The sequence below is a fragment of the Macrobrachium rosenbergii genome, chromosome 2 (assembly GCF_040412425.1).
Source record: "Macrobrachium rosenbergii isolate ZJJX-2024 chromosome 2, ASM4041242v1, whole genome shotgun sequence".
In the NCBI taxonomy this organism is placed as follows: Eukaryota; Metazoa; Arthropoda; class Malacostraca; order Decapoda; family Palaemonidae; genus Macrobrachium; species Macrobrachium rosenbergii.
Window position 1 is genome coordinate 32,640,513 of NC_089742.1, and position 20,000 is coordinate 32,660,512.

Genomic DNA, 20,000 nt, shown 5'->3' on the forward strand with positions numbered 1-20,000 from the left:
GTTCTCTTGGAGCGGATGTAACTTATCTCCAGGACAATCATTTGCATCGGGCCGAATCTATTAGGGAGGCCTTCATTAATCTTGTATTTGTCGTTCCATAAATCACTTTTTTTTTTCCAGGGAGAGAAAGCTACGGAGACGGGTTAGCGCTTCTTCAGTCTTGGTAGGACTGGTAATTGGTTTTTACATACACACACTCACATACACTCAAACTTTATACACGTAAACTATATATTTATATATATGTATATATATATATATATATATATATATATATATATATATATAATTTGTGAGTTTGTGTGTGATTATGTATGTATATGTATGTAGATACATACATACATACATAGTACAAACACTACTATTGATGATGATAACCCTACAAAAAACTTGTATATGTTATAATTTTTATAAATTTTTTGCCTGAACAATAATGGACATCCTGACTTAAACTATTTCCTAATAAAAAGCTTTTAAACAAAATTAGTATTCCCCTGCCATCTTCACTTTACAAAGACTGACTGCGTTAAGATTGATGGCAACACCAATAAGCATCCACAGTGTCTATTCCTTCGACTGCAAGAAAGCTCTTTTGCTTGCAAGATCTCGGGGAGAGTGCAATGTTGGGCCCATCCATTCTTTAGAGCACTTGGAGAATAAACTTCCGTAAACAGTCGTATAAGTCGCTTCAGGAGAAGATGTGTTGCCATTTTGATAAGATCTTTCCAACCTAAACTTGTGAGAGAATTTGCATCTTCCGGATTTCTGTGCATAGCCTCTTATCAGATCAAAGTATTTCTTGTGGAATAATTTAATTCTTGCATACGTCTCTTTGGTTTTGATTTTATCTGACCGTTTGCTTCGTTGTAGCAGAGTATGGTCCAAGAAAGAAAAACAACTTAACCTGGGGTGCTCGCACCCCGGGGGTTTGCGAAGCCGGTTCCTAAGGGGTGCGAGGATACCTTTGAATAATTAAAGCATAATGTTTTTATATACGCATATTATTATTTTTATGCTATAAAATAAATAGATAAATAAATTTAAATAATTTAAATTTAATTAAATTAAAGAAACAAATACACAAATAAATAAACAAATAAAGAAATAAGCAAATAATAATAATAATAATAATAATAATAATAATAATAATAATAATAATAATAATAATAATAATAATAATAATAATAATAATTATTATTATTATTATTATAATTTTTTTTGTTACAGCTATACTCTGAGCAATATATAAACCTACACCTAATTTCCCAATGAAGTGGCAACGTTGCAACAGAATCGACTACAGGATACACGTCGTATTTTAGCTTTTTTGTTTTAGCAATTCTGGGATTGCGAGAACTGACTGCTGATTTGAAAGGGGTGCGTACACTGAAAAAAGGTTAAGAACCATTGATATAGGGTCTATCAATAAGCTGTTGGAAGGTTCACTGTCAGTATGTCGATTACCTCGTCAGATTCTGATCGGTCGGTGATGCAAGTTCCTGCTTCTCACCACCGACAAATAATAAATCACTATAGCAATTAACGAGCTCACTTGTTTCTACCACAAAAATCTCCTTGTAAGGTATGTGCTGTCAAAACAAATATAATATGATAAGCTAAACTAAGAAAAACAGGGATGGTGGAGACATAAAAAAATCTGATAAATGCTACTGTTTACAAAGTAGTGTTGGAAATTACAACACGCCATTAAACTAATGGGTAACTCCTGATTCCTTCTTTAAAGAGGAACGAATAATAAAGTTGCTGTAGTATTCGCTAGTGCATCTTAGATACTCTTGAAATTTATTGTCTATTCTACGTTGAAGGGTAATGATAATGATAATAAAGAGAATACCATATTTAATTCTGAGTATATGGTGGTGCCAGGTATAACAGAACGGGCAGAATGTGTTCTGTACAAGGAACTATGGTTGAATATGTGTGTTCAGCCAGAAGAATGTATGTACAACACAAGTTCACACAGTATGTACATTATTGAATGATGCAAGAGTATTGCACTCCTTTTATCTCTGCACTCTGGATTTTAGGGAAACACATAGTAGTCATATGTAATTCTTATGGTTTGTTGCAAATCTCTAAGCAATGATTTTCGCGACAAAATTGCTAACCACATGACAAGTAGTGACCAGACCCAAAGTTTCTTAACGCGACTGATGTAGAGATCACTAGTACCGATAGCACGTTAGTCCCAGTTTACATCGAAGGTTACCCTTCCAAGTAATGACCATATCTAATAAATGCATTATGGCAAATTATAATCCTGTGTTTGTAACTAACTCCGAATTTAGCTTTTCCTATCAACCATTGTTGACAGAATTCAAAATGTAAGTTATTTTTCAATTTATGAAATTCAAAATAATTCAAAGTAGAACAAAATGAAAACAAAATGATAAATTCGTCCTAAAAGCTTACCATTATTGCATATGTAAACTTTTATTCCACCGCTGCTAGGAACCGCGTACAAATACTGCCTTGTACCCAAATTCAGGGCACTCAACTTTTCCCTGCAAAAATTCTTTTCGCACGTTGAAAAGGGTAAATAGAAGGTTCCTGCTCAAGAAAGCCACCTTTTTGGCTAGGCGTGGGCAGCATGTTCCATTTATTTTATTTCTCTCTCTTTAGAAGAAAGGGAGAAGTGGAGTTTTGTCACCGCCGAAAATGGACGGGCATACGAATGCACAATTTACATTTTTGGAGAAAACTCTAAAAACCCGCTTATTTGAAAAATATGGAGGTGCAGTTTGGCGTGAGAGGTTGGTAAAAAAGAATTTCCATAAGGCTGTGAAAACTGTATGTGACAATTACAGCTTTCTAAGAGAAAGGAGGAGAGAAGGAAAATGTCATGTATGCACACCACAATCTTTTTTCTTTAAGGTATTTTTTTTTTCTAATAATACAGTAATTTTCTATGTTTTTGCATGACATGGATTCTCATAATTAATTCGATATAGACCTCAGGACTAACTTTGGTTCTAATGATGATAATGGAAGATAGACGTTTTGAATATTTGAGGAAAGAGAAAATATTAAAATCAGAACTAACCTTAGTTCTAATGATGTTAATGGGAGACAGAAATTTTGATTATTTGAGGAAATAGGAAATATTAAAACCAAAGCTAACTTTGTTTCTAATGATGGTAGAGATTTTGAATATTTGAGGAAATAGGAAATATTAAAACCAAAACTAACTTTGGTTCTAATGATGGTAATGGAAGATAGAGATTTTGAATGTTTGAGGAAATAGAAAATATTAAAACCAGAACTAACTTTGGTTCTAATGGTGTTATTGGAAGACAGAGATTTTGAACACTTGAGGAAATACAAAACTTCAAAACCAGAACTAACTTTGGTTCTAATGATGGTAATGGAAGATAATGAGATTTTGAATATCTGAGGAAACAGAAAATATTAGTTTTAATTGTAATATATATATATATATATATATATATATATATATATTAGTTATATATATATATATATATATATATATATATATATATATATATGTGTGTGTGTGTGTGTGTGTGTGTGTGTGTGTGTGTTTTGTGTGTGTGTGTGTTTTGTGTGTTTTGTAATGAAGTTGCATAAGTATGCATCCATAACAGGGTTGCACGCAAAAATACAAGCACAAAGGCATATAATATTTTTTGCATCAAAACTAAAAGAAATAATTTTCCTACTTGTTCAAGTCACATTTTCCCCTAAAATGAACATCTATCACACAGAATGGACGTTTTAGAAATTGCTAATAGAGGGGGAGGCATTTCAGTTAATGAAAATTTGTCATGTTATACCGAAACAGCACTCGGCTTGCTAGAATATTAATAAAACGCGCCATTTTAAAATGAAGTATAGGGGAAATTTCTCTTTTATAAACATGCAAACCGGCGTTTATGACAATACTGGCTATGAAATGCATTAGCAAATATTCATTTCTTTGAAATGAAATGAAAACTGATGCTATCGTTGTGATGGGATGGTGTGGTATCTACACTGAGTTCATTAAACTAATGAGAGTAGTTTTGCTCTTCTTTGATGCGTAATGAGAGAGCAATAATGAGAGAGCAATGATCTAGCCTAAACGTGATGGCATTTGCATAAGTAAATATCACCTCACACATGGGTTATCAACATAAATATTTCCTCCTTTAATGATATAAAGTTCATTGCTCCTGATTCCTTGCCAGAGGAACTCACGTGTTGTTTTTCTCTATTCTCATGATTTAAATGTCTGTTTAGAGATATTTTACTGGTGTTTGCTTTGTGCACGCTTCATTTTTCAGCATGTTCGTATACCAGCCTTTGCGGATGTTATACCAGCTGTTACTATTTATGTTTTCAGCAAGTACTTATGAGATTTAAGCTCTCATCACGGACAGGTCTGTCACCGGCGTTCCCCAAATCTCTCTCTCTCTCTCTCTCTCTTATATATATATATATATATATATATATATATATATATGTATCTATATATATACATATATATATATATATAATATATATGAGATACATATACTATTTATTACATGAAATCTTTATTAATTCTGTAGTGTTTGTAATGTATAAAGAATGCATTATGCCCCAGGACTCTGACTTCTTGTACCAACTTTTAACAAAACTCTTCCTAGGTATTAAGAGACCTGAAGATATTTGTAGCTGTCGCATCTGCTATCAGAATAAGATGCATTAAAAGAATCAGAGATACTTGAAGATGCAAAATATTTATCTAATATTAAAATTAATCTAATTTAGTTTATTTTTTACCATGGTCTTATGGGAATAAAACATGACGAAGGATGTGATGGCTAACATAAGTTCCAAAATATAATTTCATGGGTGCTTTAGTTTTATTTATATTTTTTCACTTCTGTTTCTTCACTCCAAATTTTCTAATAAATTTGGACAGAAAAGTTAGCGAGAGAGAGAGAGAGAGAGAGAGAGAGAGAGAGAGAGAGAGAGAGAGAGAGAGAGAGAGAGAGAGAGAGAGAGACTGCAAATTCAGAGTTCTTTCCAGAGGATAAAAGAATTTCCTAGGAATTGTTACGAAGTAAAGACATGAAAAATATATTTTCTTGGAACTCAGAAGCTCAGGCTAAATATCCTGTCACGTAGCCCACTATCTCATATATTTGATGAGGAAACAGGTGTCACTGCAAATTCTGAAAGGTAAGTCTACGAGAGAGAGAGAGAGAGAGAGAGAGAGAGAGAGAGAGAGAGAGAGAGAGAGAGAGAGAGAGAGAGAGAACGTCCCTTAGGCATACCAGAACCATTACATTCTCATTTAACTGCTTCCATCTCAGAGTAGGTCATATCTTTTATTCACAAAGGCCAACGTTTGGCGGCCTGTCGACTACAGAAGGGACCGAAATTGACACAAAGTTTTTCTACACATTCACCCGTTTCTAAGAATAAGATTCTACAGCTTCTATTGCAGTTCCCCTTGTATTTTAACGCCCCGTGGGTTATATAACTGAAATTAAGTATTGTGCATGAACTGAATGTACAATATTGTTGGCGTATGGTTTAGAAAGATCACCAATAAATTCAAGTCCTTATATTTTAATACCTTTTGGGGGTTTCATATGTAGTTCGTTTCTAATTTAATTGCTTTTAGATAATGTTCTTCATTCTTATATACAAATGTATTATTTAGATTTTGTATATAATGTATATACACACACACACACACACACACACACACATATATATATATATATATATATATATATATATATATATATATATATTAATATTAATTTTTATATATTCTATATATATATAATCTATAATTACATAATTTTTTTCTGTTCCTATAATAATAATAATAATAATACACAATAATAATAATAATAATAATAATAATAATAATAATAATACAATAATAATGTGGGAAGAAGACCCTCTTTTAAGCACGAAGTGTTGAACGTGATAGCTGCATCAGTTGCAATCAGTTTATACAGTTCGTCATGCTTCGGAGAGGAAAGTAGTTGCAAACTGAGGTAGTTTTATTTAGGAAGAATACACTGTAACGGTCAAGAGTAACTACGCAGGCAACTGAATTGTGGCGTTTATTTTCCGTTGCGTTTTGCTTCATTGTTTTTCTGTAGCAGTTGCAGTCTATTCTTCCAAAATAAAACTACACTAGATTGCAACTATTTTCCTCTCCAAAGAATGAGGGAAAGTGGCGACTTACTGGCTGAATACAGTAACTCAGAAAAACTTTAATTAATTAATAATAATAATAATAATAATAATAATAATAATAATAATAATAATTATTATTATTATTATTATTATTATTATTATTATTATTTTAATAATAATAATAATAATAATAATAATAATAATAATAATAATAATAATAATAATAAGTCACTTATTTATTTCAGCAACACCACCAGTGTTTCAGGTATACTGTTCTCAAAAGTTAAAACAGGTAATACGTATACGCACAAACACACACACATGTACACACACATAAACACACACACAAACACACACTTCCAGCCGAGTCCCCGCGGTTTCAGGGAGAAATCCCACACTAATTTAGCTCGGCAAATATGCTGTTCTTCATAATGAATAGTAAGCCTTAAAAAATTAATTGCCATGAATAATAAACGGCCGTGCCTAATGAGCTTCAGAACGTAATGATAAGCCTCTTCATGCGTCATTCATCACTTGCAAGTTATTATGAGCAGTACATCTGTCAGGAGACTTATTGACAAATTTTCCCTTCAATGGAACACAGGGAAAAGCTTATGGAATATACGCAGGGAACAGGTGCTTGTTTATCTACAGTAAGTAACCTTTAGGGGTCGTTGTACCTTGCAATTGGCAATTTTTTGGGTTTGTCAGTTTTCTTCTCTCTTTTTTCTTTTTAGGAACTTTGTTCTCATGGAGCTTATTTTTTCTCTTAGTTTAACAGGTTTTTTTTTAGGATCGTTGTCCTTTTCGAAAGTAATTTTATTTTAATAATTTGTTGCGGGGGGGAGTCGTTGTCTAATTCCTACTTAATTTTCAAAGTACCATTTTTATTATCTTAGGATAATTGTCCGTTTAGAGGTTAATTTTAAAAAATTAACCAGGTTGCTTTTTAGGGCCGTTGTCCTCTTAGTGATTATTTTTCAGTCTCCTAAACTTATCTATTTATTCCTTTTCCGCAAAATAGACAAAATCCCTGTGATGTTTTGAAAAGTTCGTAAATTTATCTTAAAATTAGTATTTTTATAAACAAAACTTCAAATCTTACAGCTTGCCTTGTTTTAAAACAAAGTTATCTAAAGTTATGTAAAATCTAATAATCATGAATTCCTGTATTTTTCGGATATCAGCCATTGAATCATTTTAAAATAAATGTTTTGTGGGATTTGAGATTACTGTATGCTTTTTGCTTAATTCTTGAAAATGACTCCTGTAAAGTCTGCAGGTTTTGGGTTTTGAGGTTTATTAGAAATAGGATGTTAAATATTAGTCGAGAAGCAGAGCTAATCATAAATCTAGAAAGAAAGCGACAGAGAATTATCTTAGTGATGACTTAATAAGCCGAGAAGCATACTCTCTCTCTCTCTCTCTCTCTCTCTCTCTCTCCCCGGGAAAGCCCAAATATTCCAAGTTATGACTGAAAGAAAAATAAACTTCTTCACAAGTCAAAAAGTGAAAAAAAGACTTTTCATTGAAGTTTACCAACGCTGCCAAAACTTCCTTAGAAAATTCGTCGACAAACCCGAAGGAAAAGAATACAAGCACACGATTTAATCATTCAAATCAGAACCTTTGGGGTCTCGTCGCATTATAAGCTCATAGTGCAAGAGTGGGTCTGAATAGGAAAACTTCTTTCTCTTTTGCTTGGAAGAAGTTTCATTGTTAATAAATGGGGTTAGTGGCTATAATAGCCCAAGAATCGAAACGATCCAGTGAGATCTTTGCAGATAATCATAATTTCTCCTTACTCTTTCTGTATAAAGTAAATAATGTTTTGTTTTGTTATATATGACATCTTCGTTACTAGGTAAATAAAGGGAAGGAGATCAAATTAAATTAAGTCATGAACTGTAAGTTAGCGGAGTGAGGAAAAAGCATCATCATAGGAAGGACATCACAAAGTAGAGGAATCTATTCTTGAGGATTGATTACACTCGTTGACTTTTAAGTTCTCTTCACCTTGCTCTTCTTTGCATGAAGAGGTTTTAAGGTTATTTATCTATATTCTTCATTTGCCTGATTCTGACTGGAACGCTTAATGGAATGCCCTAAATGTAAAATGTTAAGTTCACGCATTCACGTACCAAGGCACGCATGCCCGCGCACGGCCGAAAATTGGTAGGTACTTAAATACAACGTAAATGTACCATAAATGCTATGTAAGTGCACCACTATGCGGCGCGACCGTTACGCACCACGCGGGCGTACACCAGGAGCCGCGAACCTTTCGACCTGTTCAAAACAATGCGTGGGTAGCCACGTCAACTATCATTTATGCTAAGTTAACACATTTACGTATCAAGGCACGCATGCCCACGTACGGCCGAAAATTGTGAAACGTGACATGCGCGAGATGAATAAGCCCCGCCCCACTGGATACGTGACATGGGCCGATGTGCGCAAAGCAAGCGTATTATAGTGCGCCGCAAATGTATGCACTGCGTAAGCGTGACGTGACGCTTAACGGAAGTGGCCCGACAAGCGGCGGCACAGCCAAAAGTAGTGCGTGGCAGAGCACGTAACACCGACGTACGTATACCGTATGTGTAACGTTGTGCGTTACTGAGTTACGTCAACCTCACGTTGTCCCCATGTAGGGCATGCAGGACGGTGGAGAACGCCTTCGGGATTCTGTTACCAGACTCTGTAACGGTCATTTTCTAAAACATCTTTTCTTAGTGATAATCGACCCTTTTGTCTCGACAGTTCTTTCATTCATTCGTTTCAATGTTCATCATAAAATTTTATGTGTGCATATGTGTGTGTGTGTGTGTGTGTGTGTGTACAGAAATAAATGTTTGATCTCTGATGTGACAGCTGGGAATTCTGTTATTTTATATTTTTTTTGTGTCAATCTCATAGGGCTGTGTCTTATTAAAAAAGCAGAGAGTAATTCCATCACATAATAAATACAGTATCTTGATAACTGCTACATTCATACTCGTGATTTTATCAGAATTAACCGTATTTGAAAATTTCACCTTATTTGTTATACATGGAAATACAGACACAACCAGTTTGCTTTATTTTCATAGCTATCAGTGTTATCTTATTAGTATGATTCCAATTAATGTTCAAAATGTTTGTTACAATATTTATTTATTTATGCATTTCATAAAACATGGTTTTACGCAAACTCATCCGGTTGAGTTATTAGTCCCGGCGATTGATAAGCAAAAAAAAAAAAAAAAAAGAAAACACTAATTCTGTTGCTACTAAATACCAGAAATGAACACTGCTAGTTTTTGAATCCGAGAAAAGCACACTGTGAGATAAATTAGATGGTTCCAAACTTTATTAAATGACAGAAGGGCCAAAATTGAAACTAACCATAGGGAGCACTACTCACATAACTAAAAAAAAAAAAACTTATACATATTCACCAATTTGTAAAACAAAGCACTACCCGCAACGGTCGATAAGTCTTTTACTGATAGTTCCTTCCAATATAAATATAAGAAAATATACAGCCACTCATACAAAAATACATTAGACAAGCATACAATAAATATAAGTACTATACACACCCGCACATATATAACAAATAAACTTGAAATTAAGACTGAAAATTATTCAAAAACGTGGTGTCGATTGACCCGCAAGTGTGCAGCCTGCCCCTTTTATACTAGGTCAGAGCATTGCAAAATTAGAAGGATGTGCGTGCTGGTGGCAATGGTTGTAGGTTTACCCTCACGCCATGCAAAAAGACCCACGTGGTGGCAAGTGAAACCCCTGAAAGGCGTGGGACCACAGGTAAAGTCCTAGCGGCCACGTGGTCACCACGAGGTTGGCGCCAGGCTGTGCGGGTCGGGCCACGCTAAATGACAGTTGACATGGCCACCCACACATGGTTTTGAACAGGTCGAAAGGTTCGTGGCCCCCGCCGTACGCCCGGGTGGTGCATAACGGTCGCGCCGCATACTAGCACACTTACATAGCATTTACGGTACATTTACGTTGTATTTACATACTTAGCAATTTTCGGCCTTGCGTGCCTTGATACATGAATGTGTGAACTTAGCATTATCGTGGCCTGACCCGCACAGCATGGCGCCAACCTCGTGGTGACCGCGTGGCCGCTAGGACCTTACCTGTGGTCCCACGCCACTCCAGGGTTCCCACCTTGCACCGTGTGGGTCTTCGCATGGCGTGGGAGTAGACGTGGCAACCCTGCCGCACCGCACGCATCCGAGACGAATTGGCAACGTTGTGCCCTGGGATAAAAGGGGCAGGCGGTGAGCTTGCGGGTCAGTGCTCTCCAGAACAGCATCCTGCACTGCTCTCTCCGCCAGCGCCTCCGTCGTCGTTCACTGCTTTCTCTACCAGTGACATCAAGATGCCTAAGATACTGGGAATTCCGATGGTATGTCTTATTTTATTGTTTCCTAGCTTAATTATTACGATTATATCGTTATTACATATTTTCAACTCATTCACAGTACATTTTTTCCATTTTCTCATATATGTTCCTCATATTTTTACAGTCTGCTCGTGCCGCTTCCGCCCTCCCTGCCCAAGCTCCGGACTTGCGTGACGCCCGCGCCCTCTACTGGCGCAAATTTTTTGAAGGGGTGGAGGACGACTGCAAGGAGGTGTCAGCTCACCTGAGGGTGACACTAAAAATTGAAATTCTCGCCGCCATTCAGCGCTACACGCGTGCCTCCAAAGAGGGCGTCACGAGGCCGTCGCGGAGCCTGGCTCATCACACTCTGGAAGTGGTGACAGGGGACAGTCCGGCAACTGCGGTGCCTGTAAACCAGCCTGCAACTCCACATGGTTTTGGCCCACTCCCTGCACATTCAGGCAGTCAGTCCTTACAGCTGACAGCGCAACAGCTGGCGGTGCTACAAGCTCAGCTGGTGGGGTCCACAATGACCTCTACCCCGAAGGACCTCAGCAACGTGTTAATCAACACCGAGTTTCTGAATAATTTCCATTCTTAATTTTAAGTTTATTTGTTATGTATGCGTGGATGTGTATAGTACTTACATTTATTGTATGCTTGTGTAATGTATTTTTGTTTGAGTGACTGTATGTTTTTCTGATATGTATGTTTGTGTTTTATATTAAATAAATATATATTCTGCAATATCATGTCTGGATCCATCCTGTTTCCAATTACTAAGTATTGATGAGAGTAATATATCATGTGTTTGAAAAATATCTTTTATCAAATTAACTACCACAAATATAAGTACACAAATAAAGAGGGCAAAATGAGCCTGAAAAGACTAAGTATACATTACTGAATTTTAAATAAGTCCAAAATACTATACGTAACATATGGGCAAAGAAACAAAATTACAACAGACAGAAAAAATAAGCAAGTCATATACAATGTAACAAATGTCGGAGAGACGGTACTTTCAAAAAGATAGAATTATAATATCAGAAAAGAATCAATGTTAAGTAGTTATTAGAAAGGGAATAATAACTACAACACATACAAGTACACAAATATTAAGTAAATATTGTAATTCGAACTAAATGCATGAACAGACATTTAAGTAAATACAGTGAGTTAAAGTATACAGGAAAGTGACTAAATCATGTTCTCCTGCCAATGCACTGTTTTATATTAAATATATATATATTTGCAATATCATGTCTGGCTCTATCCTCTTTCCAGTTACTATGTATTGATGAGAATAATATATCATGGATTTAAAAACATCTTTTATTAAATTAACTAGCACATATATAAGTACATAGTTAAAGAGGGCAAAATGAACCTGAAAAGACTAAGTATACATTACTGAATTTTAAATAAGCCCAAAATACTATATGTAATATATGGGCAAAGAAACAAAATTACAACAGACAGAAAAAGAATAAGCAAGTCATATACCATGTAAAAAATATGGGAGAGAAGGTATTTTCAAAAAGATAGAATTATCAAATAAAAAAAGAATCAATGTTAAGTAATTATTACAAAGGGCAAAATAACTACAACACATACAAGTACACAAATATTAAGTAAAAAAATATTGTAATTCGAACTAAATGCATGAACAGACATTTAAGTAAATACAGTGAGTTAAACAATAAAGTATACAGAAAAGTAACTAAATCATGTTCTCCTACCAATGCACTGAGACTTCAGCCGATAAAAAATATTCTTTCAGCATGTTCCAGTGTTCCTTTGCGCTCAGTATGTGGGGACAACGTGAGGTTGACGTAACTCAGTGACACACAACGTTACACATACGGTATGCGTACGTCGGTGTTACGTACTCTGCCACACACTACTTTTGGCTGTGTCGCCGCTTGTCGTGCCATTTCCGGTAAGCGTCACGTCACGCTTACGCAGTGCGTACATTTGCAGCGCACTATAATACGCTTGCTCCACGCACATCGGCCCATGTCACGTATCCAGTTGGGTAGGGCTTATTCACCTCGCGTATGGTCACGGCTCACAATTTTCGGCCGTGTGTCATGTTTTGTTTGTATAAACAGTGCACATTACCCTTGGGATGTGATGCTCTTGGTCTCTTTCATATTATTATCCAAGAATGGAAGGCACCGTGTACACTGCACTCCAAGAAAAAAATTATAGATCATTTTCCCCTCAATTACCAGGCAAAATGGTGTCTTCCAAATAAAAAAAGGTTAAGATGAAGATGCTATCTATATATCTTGTATATTTGCCCCATTTTGGGTATATATTGAAAGTCCTCTCCTCAGCTTATAAGTTTGCTAAAATAGGTATAAGCAAACTAATTTTAAATTTCGTCCATCTGTCTCCGTCTAGTTTCTGTCTCCTTCATAACCGACAGTACTATTCAGCTGTCTTTAGTTTCAGCTGTCTTTAGTTTAAGCTCAGCTCTCCAACTCTATTGAATATTTTTGTCTCCAGCTTAAGTTCAGCTCTCAAACTATAAGCTATACTCTCATACTCCATTAAAGCTATACTCTCATACTCCATTAAATATTTTCATAAGACTTTCTCCTTTTTCCCTTACGATAAAAAAAAAAAATTTCCTTTCTAGCCTTCCATTCCTTTACCAGGGATTTTTCTGTTCTAAAAACTTTTCCCCTTTCCTTCCTGGCCTCTGTGACCATACCGGGGGTCTCCTCTATAAAGATTTGTCTTTTAGTCACGGGTGCCGTAAGGTTCAAAGGGGTTTCAATCTAACCTGAAGTTTTTTTTTCCTTACAACTTTTCTGTTCTCTTTCGAAGCCTAAAGCCTTTTATAGGAGCAAGGTCATATGAACGTATATTGTTAATTTCAACTATCCCAACAGCCACAATTACAACAACACAGTAACTACTTACATTCAGCCCACAAGAATTATCACAGAGAGGAAAAGAAAACAGATATTTGCTGCAAAGAATTATACAAGAATATTCAAACATTTTTTTCTTGTTCTTTAGAAGTATGTCAGGCGAGAAAATACGATAAATAAGACATTCAGAAAATGAATAAGAAGAATGTATATACATATATGTATATATGTGTATATATACATATATATATATATATATATATATATATATATATATATATATATATATATTATATATATAATATATATATTATATATATATATATATATATATTTATATATATATACATATATATATATATATAAGTATATATCATATATGTAAGGTGATATAATACTTTCGATATTTATATTAAGTTCATATAACTTGAAAATAATATAAACTATAAATACTTATTCAAAGTATATATTTCATATACCTTCCATATATATTAATATATCAATATACATTCTTCGTATATATATATAATATATATATATATAATATATATTATATATATATATATATATATATATATATATATATATATATATATATATATATATACATATACACATATATATATATATAAGTCCATACATATATATACATATATATAAATCACATCACAATAAATTCCAGTACATACATTACCACTCATACATATATTCTTTAAAAATATATAATAATTCCAAGATGCAAAGTACTGGAATATATATATATATATATATATAATGTCCACCAAAAGCTCTTATTTACCATAAGAACCTTATTTCTAGCAAGGCAAAAACAGCTTGTATTGATTCAGAGATTTTCTATTGATAAAAAATGTATATATATATATATAGTATATTTTTATACTATATATATATATACACACACACACATTCATGAATATATATCCGCTGTCACATCCGCAGAAATCTATCCGTACTGTCATTCTATTCCCATTTAAAAAAATATGAATAATTCCAAGATGCAAAGGTACTGAAATGGCACCAAAAGCTCCTTATTTACTATAAGAACCTTATTTCTAGCAAGGCAAAGCTTCTTGGTTGCCATTCAGAGATTTTCTAGTGATAAAAAGCCATAATATCGTAAGTAGTAGTGTTTTAGACTAAAGGAATTTACCTCTTCTACATTCATGAAATTATTCAATAGAAATTTGTTGTATTCTGTCCCCATTGCAATCTTTCCAGACACATACACACATTACATATATATTATATATATACATATATATATATATATGTATATATATATACATATATACATACATACTGTATATTTATATATATATATATTTGTATATACAGCGTATATATATATATATATATATGTATATGTATGTGTATACATACATATATATATATATGTGTATATATATATATATATATATATATATATACATAAGTATATATATATATATGTATATATATACATATATATATATATATATATATATATATTATATATATATATATATATATATATATATATATATATATATATATATATATATAAATATGTATATATGTATGTTTGTGTGTTTTTATTTTGATATTGTGTTCTTATTAATTTTTGTCCTTAGATTTTTATTTATTTAAATTTATCTTTTGCCTCTTGTGACACAACTAGTAAAAGAAAATGACGCATACGCCGCACTCTCTCTCTCTCTCTCTCTCTCTCACACACACACAAACGCACGTACAGATAGAGAGAGCTGAATTATAAGGAACCATTGATATGAAACTAAAAAGCTTCCTTGAGCAGGTTGCGTCAACACATATGCGGGTGATAGTCCTATGATGTAAAAAAATATATCCCTTTTCCTGCATCTTGTAGCTTCTAGTTACAAGAAAAAACTGAAAACATCGTTTGCTCCAACAAAACAGAAACTGTCCAAACCAGAAAATCTCATTTTGTTACATGATATTAAAGCCGTCATGCTTTGCTCGCGTAAACATTACAGGCTACCTTTTTCATCCATACAAGACTGAAAAAAGAATATTGTGCCTGCCAGGGAGTCGAGCTTAAAAAGAGTTTTAGTTGGAAATAGAATACACATATACATATACGAGGTGTGAGAAATACACGAAAGCTCTTGGTCAACTTGAATTCCTTCCTCTAGCTTTACGACAACGATATACAACACACACACACACACACGTGGTTTGATTGTGGGTTTTGTTTATGGTTGTGCAGTATTTGTGCATATAGTAGGAGGTCACTCCTTAATTTCTGATAAAGTAAGAATGTATGCAAAAGAAAACAAATAAAAACATATTACACAATCTCTGTTAATAAATATTCACATATTTGTAATGCGTAGAGCTAAGCGATGAAATAGCCTTCAACACATTTTGGTATGTAAGCTGAGGATACATTATTATTATTATTATTATTATTATTATTATTATTATTATTATTATTATTATTATTATTATTATTATTGTGATCAATGCTCAATCATGAATTGAGTAACAACTAATTAGGCATAAATGTGAAAATTTGAGAGATTAGATAACTTTCTTAATAGCTATATTTTGGTGACATAAAATTTAGATAAAACAAAACCTTTAAAAAAATGCTCTTTGTATTTCATAGAAAACAGCGCCATGAAAAAAAGGCCACTCCTTAAATATCCTGGTCTCCTGGAATACGGAACTGGTTACATTAGTGTTACGTAACACAATCGTTAAGTAATGCTCTTGGGAGGCAGGCGTTAATGGCGCGAGGTATTTAATTTTTGAATACACTTCAAAGACGTCTCTATTTATACCCTGGAGGTGACGCAGAGGAGATCTGAAATCCAACTTTTTACTGCGCTCTTGAAGAAAAGGGTTCCCCTGTGCATTCAATTCTATCTTTGAGATGATTATCTTTTGTTTGAAGATTTTTATACTCTCTCTCTCTCTCTCTCTCTCTCTCTCTCTCTCTCTAATTGTTTCAGGAAATCTATCCATTTATTGCCCATTTATTGTCCTTATCAGTTTTATCTATCGTTTATATGTTTTATAATAATAATAATAATAATAATAATAATAATAATAATAATAATAATAATAATAATAATAATAATAATAATAATGATAAACATTAAAAATAAAACATACCCTTGCAAACCTCCCAGTTTCTCTCTCTCTCTCTCTCTCTACTCTTGTGTGAGAGAGAGAGAGAGAGAGAGAGAATAAATGAATAAATAAATAGTTGAGTGAACTATGAAACTTTTTTTGCCATAATAATAATAATAATAATAATAATAATAATAATAATAATAATAATAATAATAAATAATAATAATAATAATAATCGTTTAAATAAAATACATTCTCTCTCTCTCTCTCTCTCTCTCTCTCTCTCTTTCTCTCTCTCTCAGGTATCTAAAAATGGCCTTACTCGGATGTAATTATACCTCGACTATCCAGGAGCACTTTATGAAGCAATCATAATAACTATTTTTTTTAAAGGCTTAGGTCATTACGCTAAGCGAGATATGGCTCTCTATGTCTGCCATACTAAGACCGTTATCGTAAATGGGCCAAAGCAATATCCTTATGTACATTTTTTTATGAACATAATACTTTTCATAAATATTAGAATCTTTTATTATCATTATTTCTTGATATGTTTCTCACAGCTTTTAGTATTTTTTTTTATATATTTTTAGTAGGGTTTGAGTTAAAGGATGGTAATCACATACGTCGTATAATAATAATAATAATAATAATAATAATAATAATAATAATAATAATAATACATAATAATTATATTATTATATTATAATATTATTATTATTATTATTATTATTATTATTATTATTATTATTATTATTACAACTTATGTCATTACAATCCTTTTAACAGTTATGTTCTTAATATCTGGCAAAATACTGGCGATTTCATTCTTACAGGTTACAAATTCCCAGAAAACATGCTTAGATTTGCTACAAGAAATAGCCCTTGACTGCGGCTGCATAGTTTACTAATTCTTTTTTGAACAAACATCCCCTGAGACGCATCACAGTAAGGAAAAGAGAAAAATTTTTAGTCGAATTAATGTACAATACTAACTCTACCATCGTCTTGAAAGGCTTTTCAAAATTCAACAAATTGTGAAGGTACTCATTTAAATCAATCCAAGACTGCTTTCACCTCAAATAGCATCTCTCTGTTCGCATATTTTATTCTCAGGCCTTATTCGTGTAGAAACGCAACGCGAGATGATAACATACATCTTAAAAAACAATTAAGTACACTTAACACCAAGCTAAAAAGTTTAGTTTAATCAATAAACTAATAGAAAAACAAAAACATTCAGCCGACAGCGAATATTTGTCATTCTGTCCCACATACGTCCTCTAAAACCTGATACTTGTTCCGCGTTGCTTTCTGGAAGAGGCGTAACTTTTTTTTTTTTAGTGACGACTTCCATATATAACTAACTATTCATATGCAAATGAGCTTTCACTCCAGCCGGATACGTTTTTTTTTTTCTCTTATAAGACTTAAAGGAACCGCTGAGGGCCAAAATATAACTTTTTTTGTTTATAAATAGACAGTCTTTCTTCAACTCTGGACGATTACTAGATAGACAGTCGTGATGAATAATTGTCTGTCATTTTGTCGTCTATCTTTTTATTATTTAATATTAAAGACTCTTGAAGTTATGGACAACATATGATCTCCCGTTACAACACTCATCAATCTTCTGATTTTTATCTATTTTTAAGCATTTCTATTTAACCGAGTTCTTGCCGTCAGTCCCTATCATTTTGGTTACAATATTAAATCTAAAAATTAAACAGTCCTCAAAAATAATAATTATAAAAATCATACTAATAAGAACAGATTTTATACTCCCCAGTACCAGGGGATTTAAACTTTACTTACAGTAAAGCTCTAAAATTTATTCCGTAAATAATTAACATTTATGATAGAAAGTTAATGTTTTGTTAATACTGAAACTGCCTAACACAAAAATTCTGATGTCAAGACTAAAAAAAAAAAAAAAATAATAAATTTATTTTTCAAGTTTTCAAGAGCACAATAGGATTAATTTAGCCTGCCAGTCTACGAATATGTTATCTAAGTATTTGTTTGGAATGTCTGGATAAATTTAAAATTCTGGCTTCAAAACAAACTCATAAAAAGTTCATATCATTTTCTATGTAAAACAGATAAACTTTTTTTTTTTTTTTTTTTGAGGGGGACATTCTAGAGATAACTTCTTTGCCTTTGCCTGCCTTTCATCCTTCGCTAGAGATCACCGTCGACCAGAATGATTATCTTATAAGAACTATAACATTCCGTCTAAGGAAATGTCTCATAATTCCAGCATCTCTGGAAATTGATGCTACATTTGGCTAGTCGGCCGGAAAATATGTTTACACACGATTTCTTTTATGAGTTTCCGGACGTTCTATATGATCAATATTAGCTATAAAACCTTGATGGATTTTGTCATTCGATTGCCCTGGGGTTTTTTGACGAATATATTTTAGATTGAATTGTATTGTTGCCTGTTCAGACATTGCCATGAAGACAGTCCCTGCTTTTTAAATTTTTCTGGAGTGTGTTTTATGGTAAATAGAAAGTTACCCCTATGTAAAGTAACAGATCCATATTATTGAAAAGGCAGTTTTTTTTATTTTTATTATAGAGGTATACCAGCTGTGCATTATGATTAAAACAGTCAATTATAAGAAAAGTTAGGTAAGATGCAAGTGAAATATTTTAGTAACGAATAATAATGCCTGGCAAAAATTGACACTCATCTTTTTATTTCATAAAGATAATGGAATAGATAATTGTATTTGGATCCTTAAACTGATAGAGCTATCTTTTGTTAACATCTAAATGAAAAGACGTTTTATGATAAACAAGTAAAAAATGCGCCGAAATTTCTTCAGCGCAGTCGAGTTTTCTGTACAGCGTATAATCAAGGCTACCGAAAACAGATCTAACTTTCGGTTGTCTCGGTATAATGCTGTATGAGCCGCGGCCCAAGAAACTTTAACCACGGCCCGGTGTTGGTCTGGACTATATCGTTGCCAGACGCACGAGTATGGCTAACTTTAACCTTAAATAAATAAAAACTACTGAGGCTAGAGGGCTGCAATTTGGTATGTTTGATGATTTGAGGGTGGATGATCAATATATCAATTAGCAGCCCTCTAGTCTCAGCCGTTTTTAAGATCTGAGGGCGGAGAGAAAAAGTGCGAACAGAAAAAGGTGCAGACGGACAGACAAAGCCAGCACAATAGTTTTCTTTTCAGAAAACTGAAAAATAGGGAATGTTTTCTAAGATAGAGATATTGGGACAATGCATATGCATGGAGACTAACTATCCTCTCTGCAGTCGTTATCTAGATAAATCGTGGACTTTAAAGCTATTTAGAATTGATTTTCAAAACATATATAACTACTTTAAAGACTGGTTTAAATGTTAAAGATCATTCGTTAAATTATATTAGTTTTATACAAAAACTGAATCTTGATGGCAAGAACTG

The 20,000-nt window shown here is 33.2% G+C and overlaps 1 protein-coding gene and 1 long non-coding RNA gene across 2 annotated transcripts in view; one reads left to right on the forward strand and one right to left on the reverse strand.

Moving 5' to 3' along the window:
• The window catches only part of LOC136849697 (uncharacterized), a 92,092-nt gene that overhangs the window by 33,636 nt on the left and 38,456 nt on the right, over positions 1–20,000 (reverse strand). The window lies entirely within an intron of this gene.
• LOC136849250 (uncharacterized) lies at positions 9,877–11,315 on the forward strand. The gene is made up of 3 exons (XM_067122523.1): positions 9,877–9,975; positions 10,382–10,585; positions 10,707–11,315. Exons 1-3 carry the CDS (start codon positions 9,877–9,879, stop codon positions 11,163–11,165), a joined length of 762 nt encoding a protein of 253 aa, XP_066978624.1. The 3' UTR covers positions 11,166–11,315.

What these genes read in the sequence shown, in the direction of transcription:
- LOC136849250 (XM_067122523.1), top strand. Translation starts at nt 9,877, where the DNA reads ATGTGCGTGCTGGTGGCAATGGTTGTAGGTTTACCCTCACGCCATGCA. An exon ending in TGAAAGGCGTGGGACCACAG is followed by an intron (nt 9,976 to 10,381) that starts GTAAAGTCCTAG and finishes GCGTGGGAGTAG; the next exon opens with ACGTGGCAACCCTGCCGCAC. An exon ending in AGATACTGGGAATTCCGATG is followed by an intron (nt 10,586 to 10,706) that starts GTATGTCTTATT and finishes ATATTTTTACAG; the next exon opens with TCTGCTCGTGCCGCTTCCGC.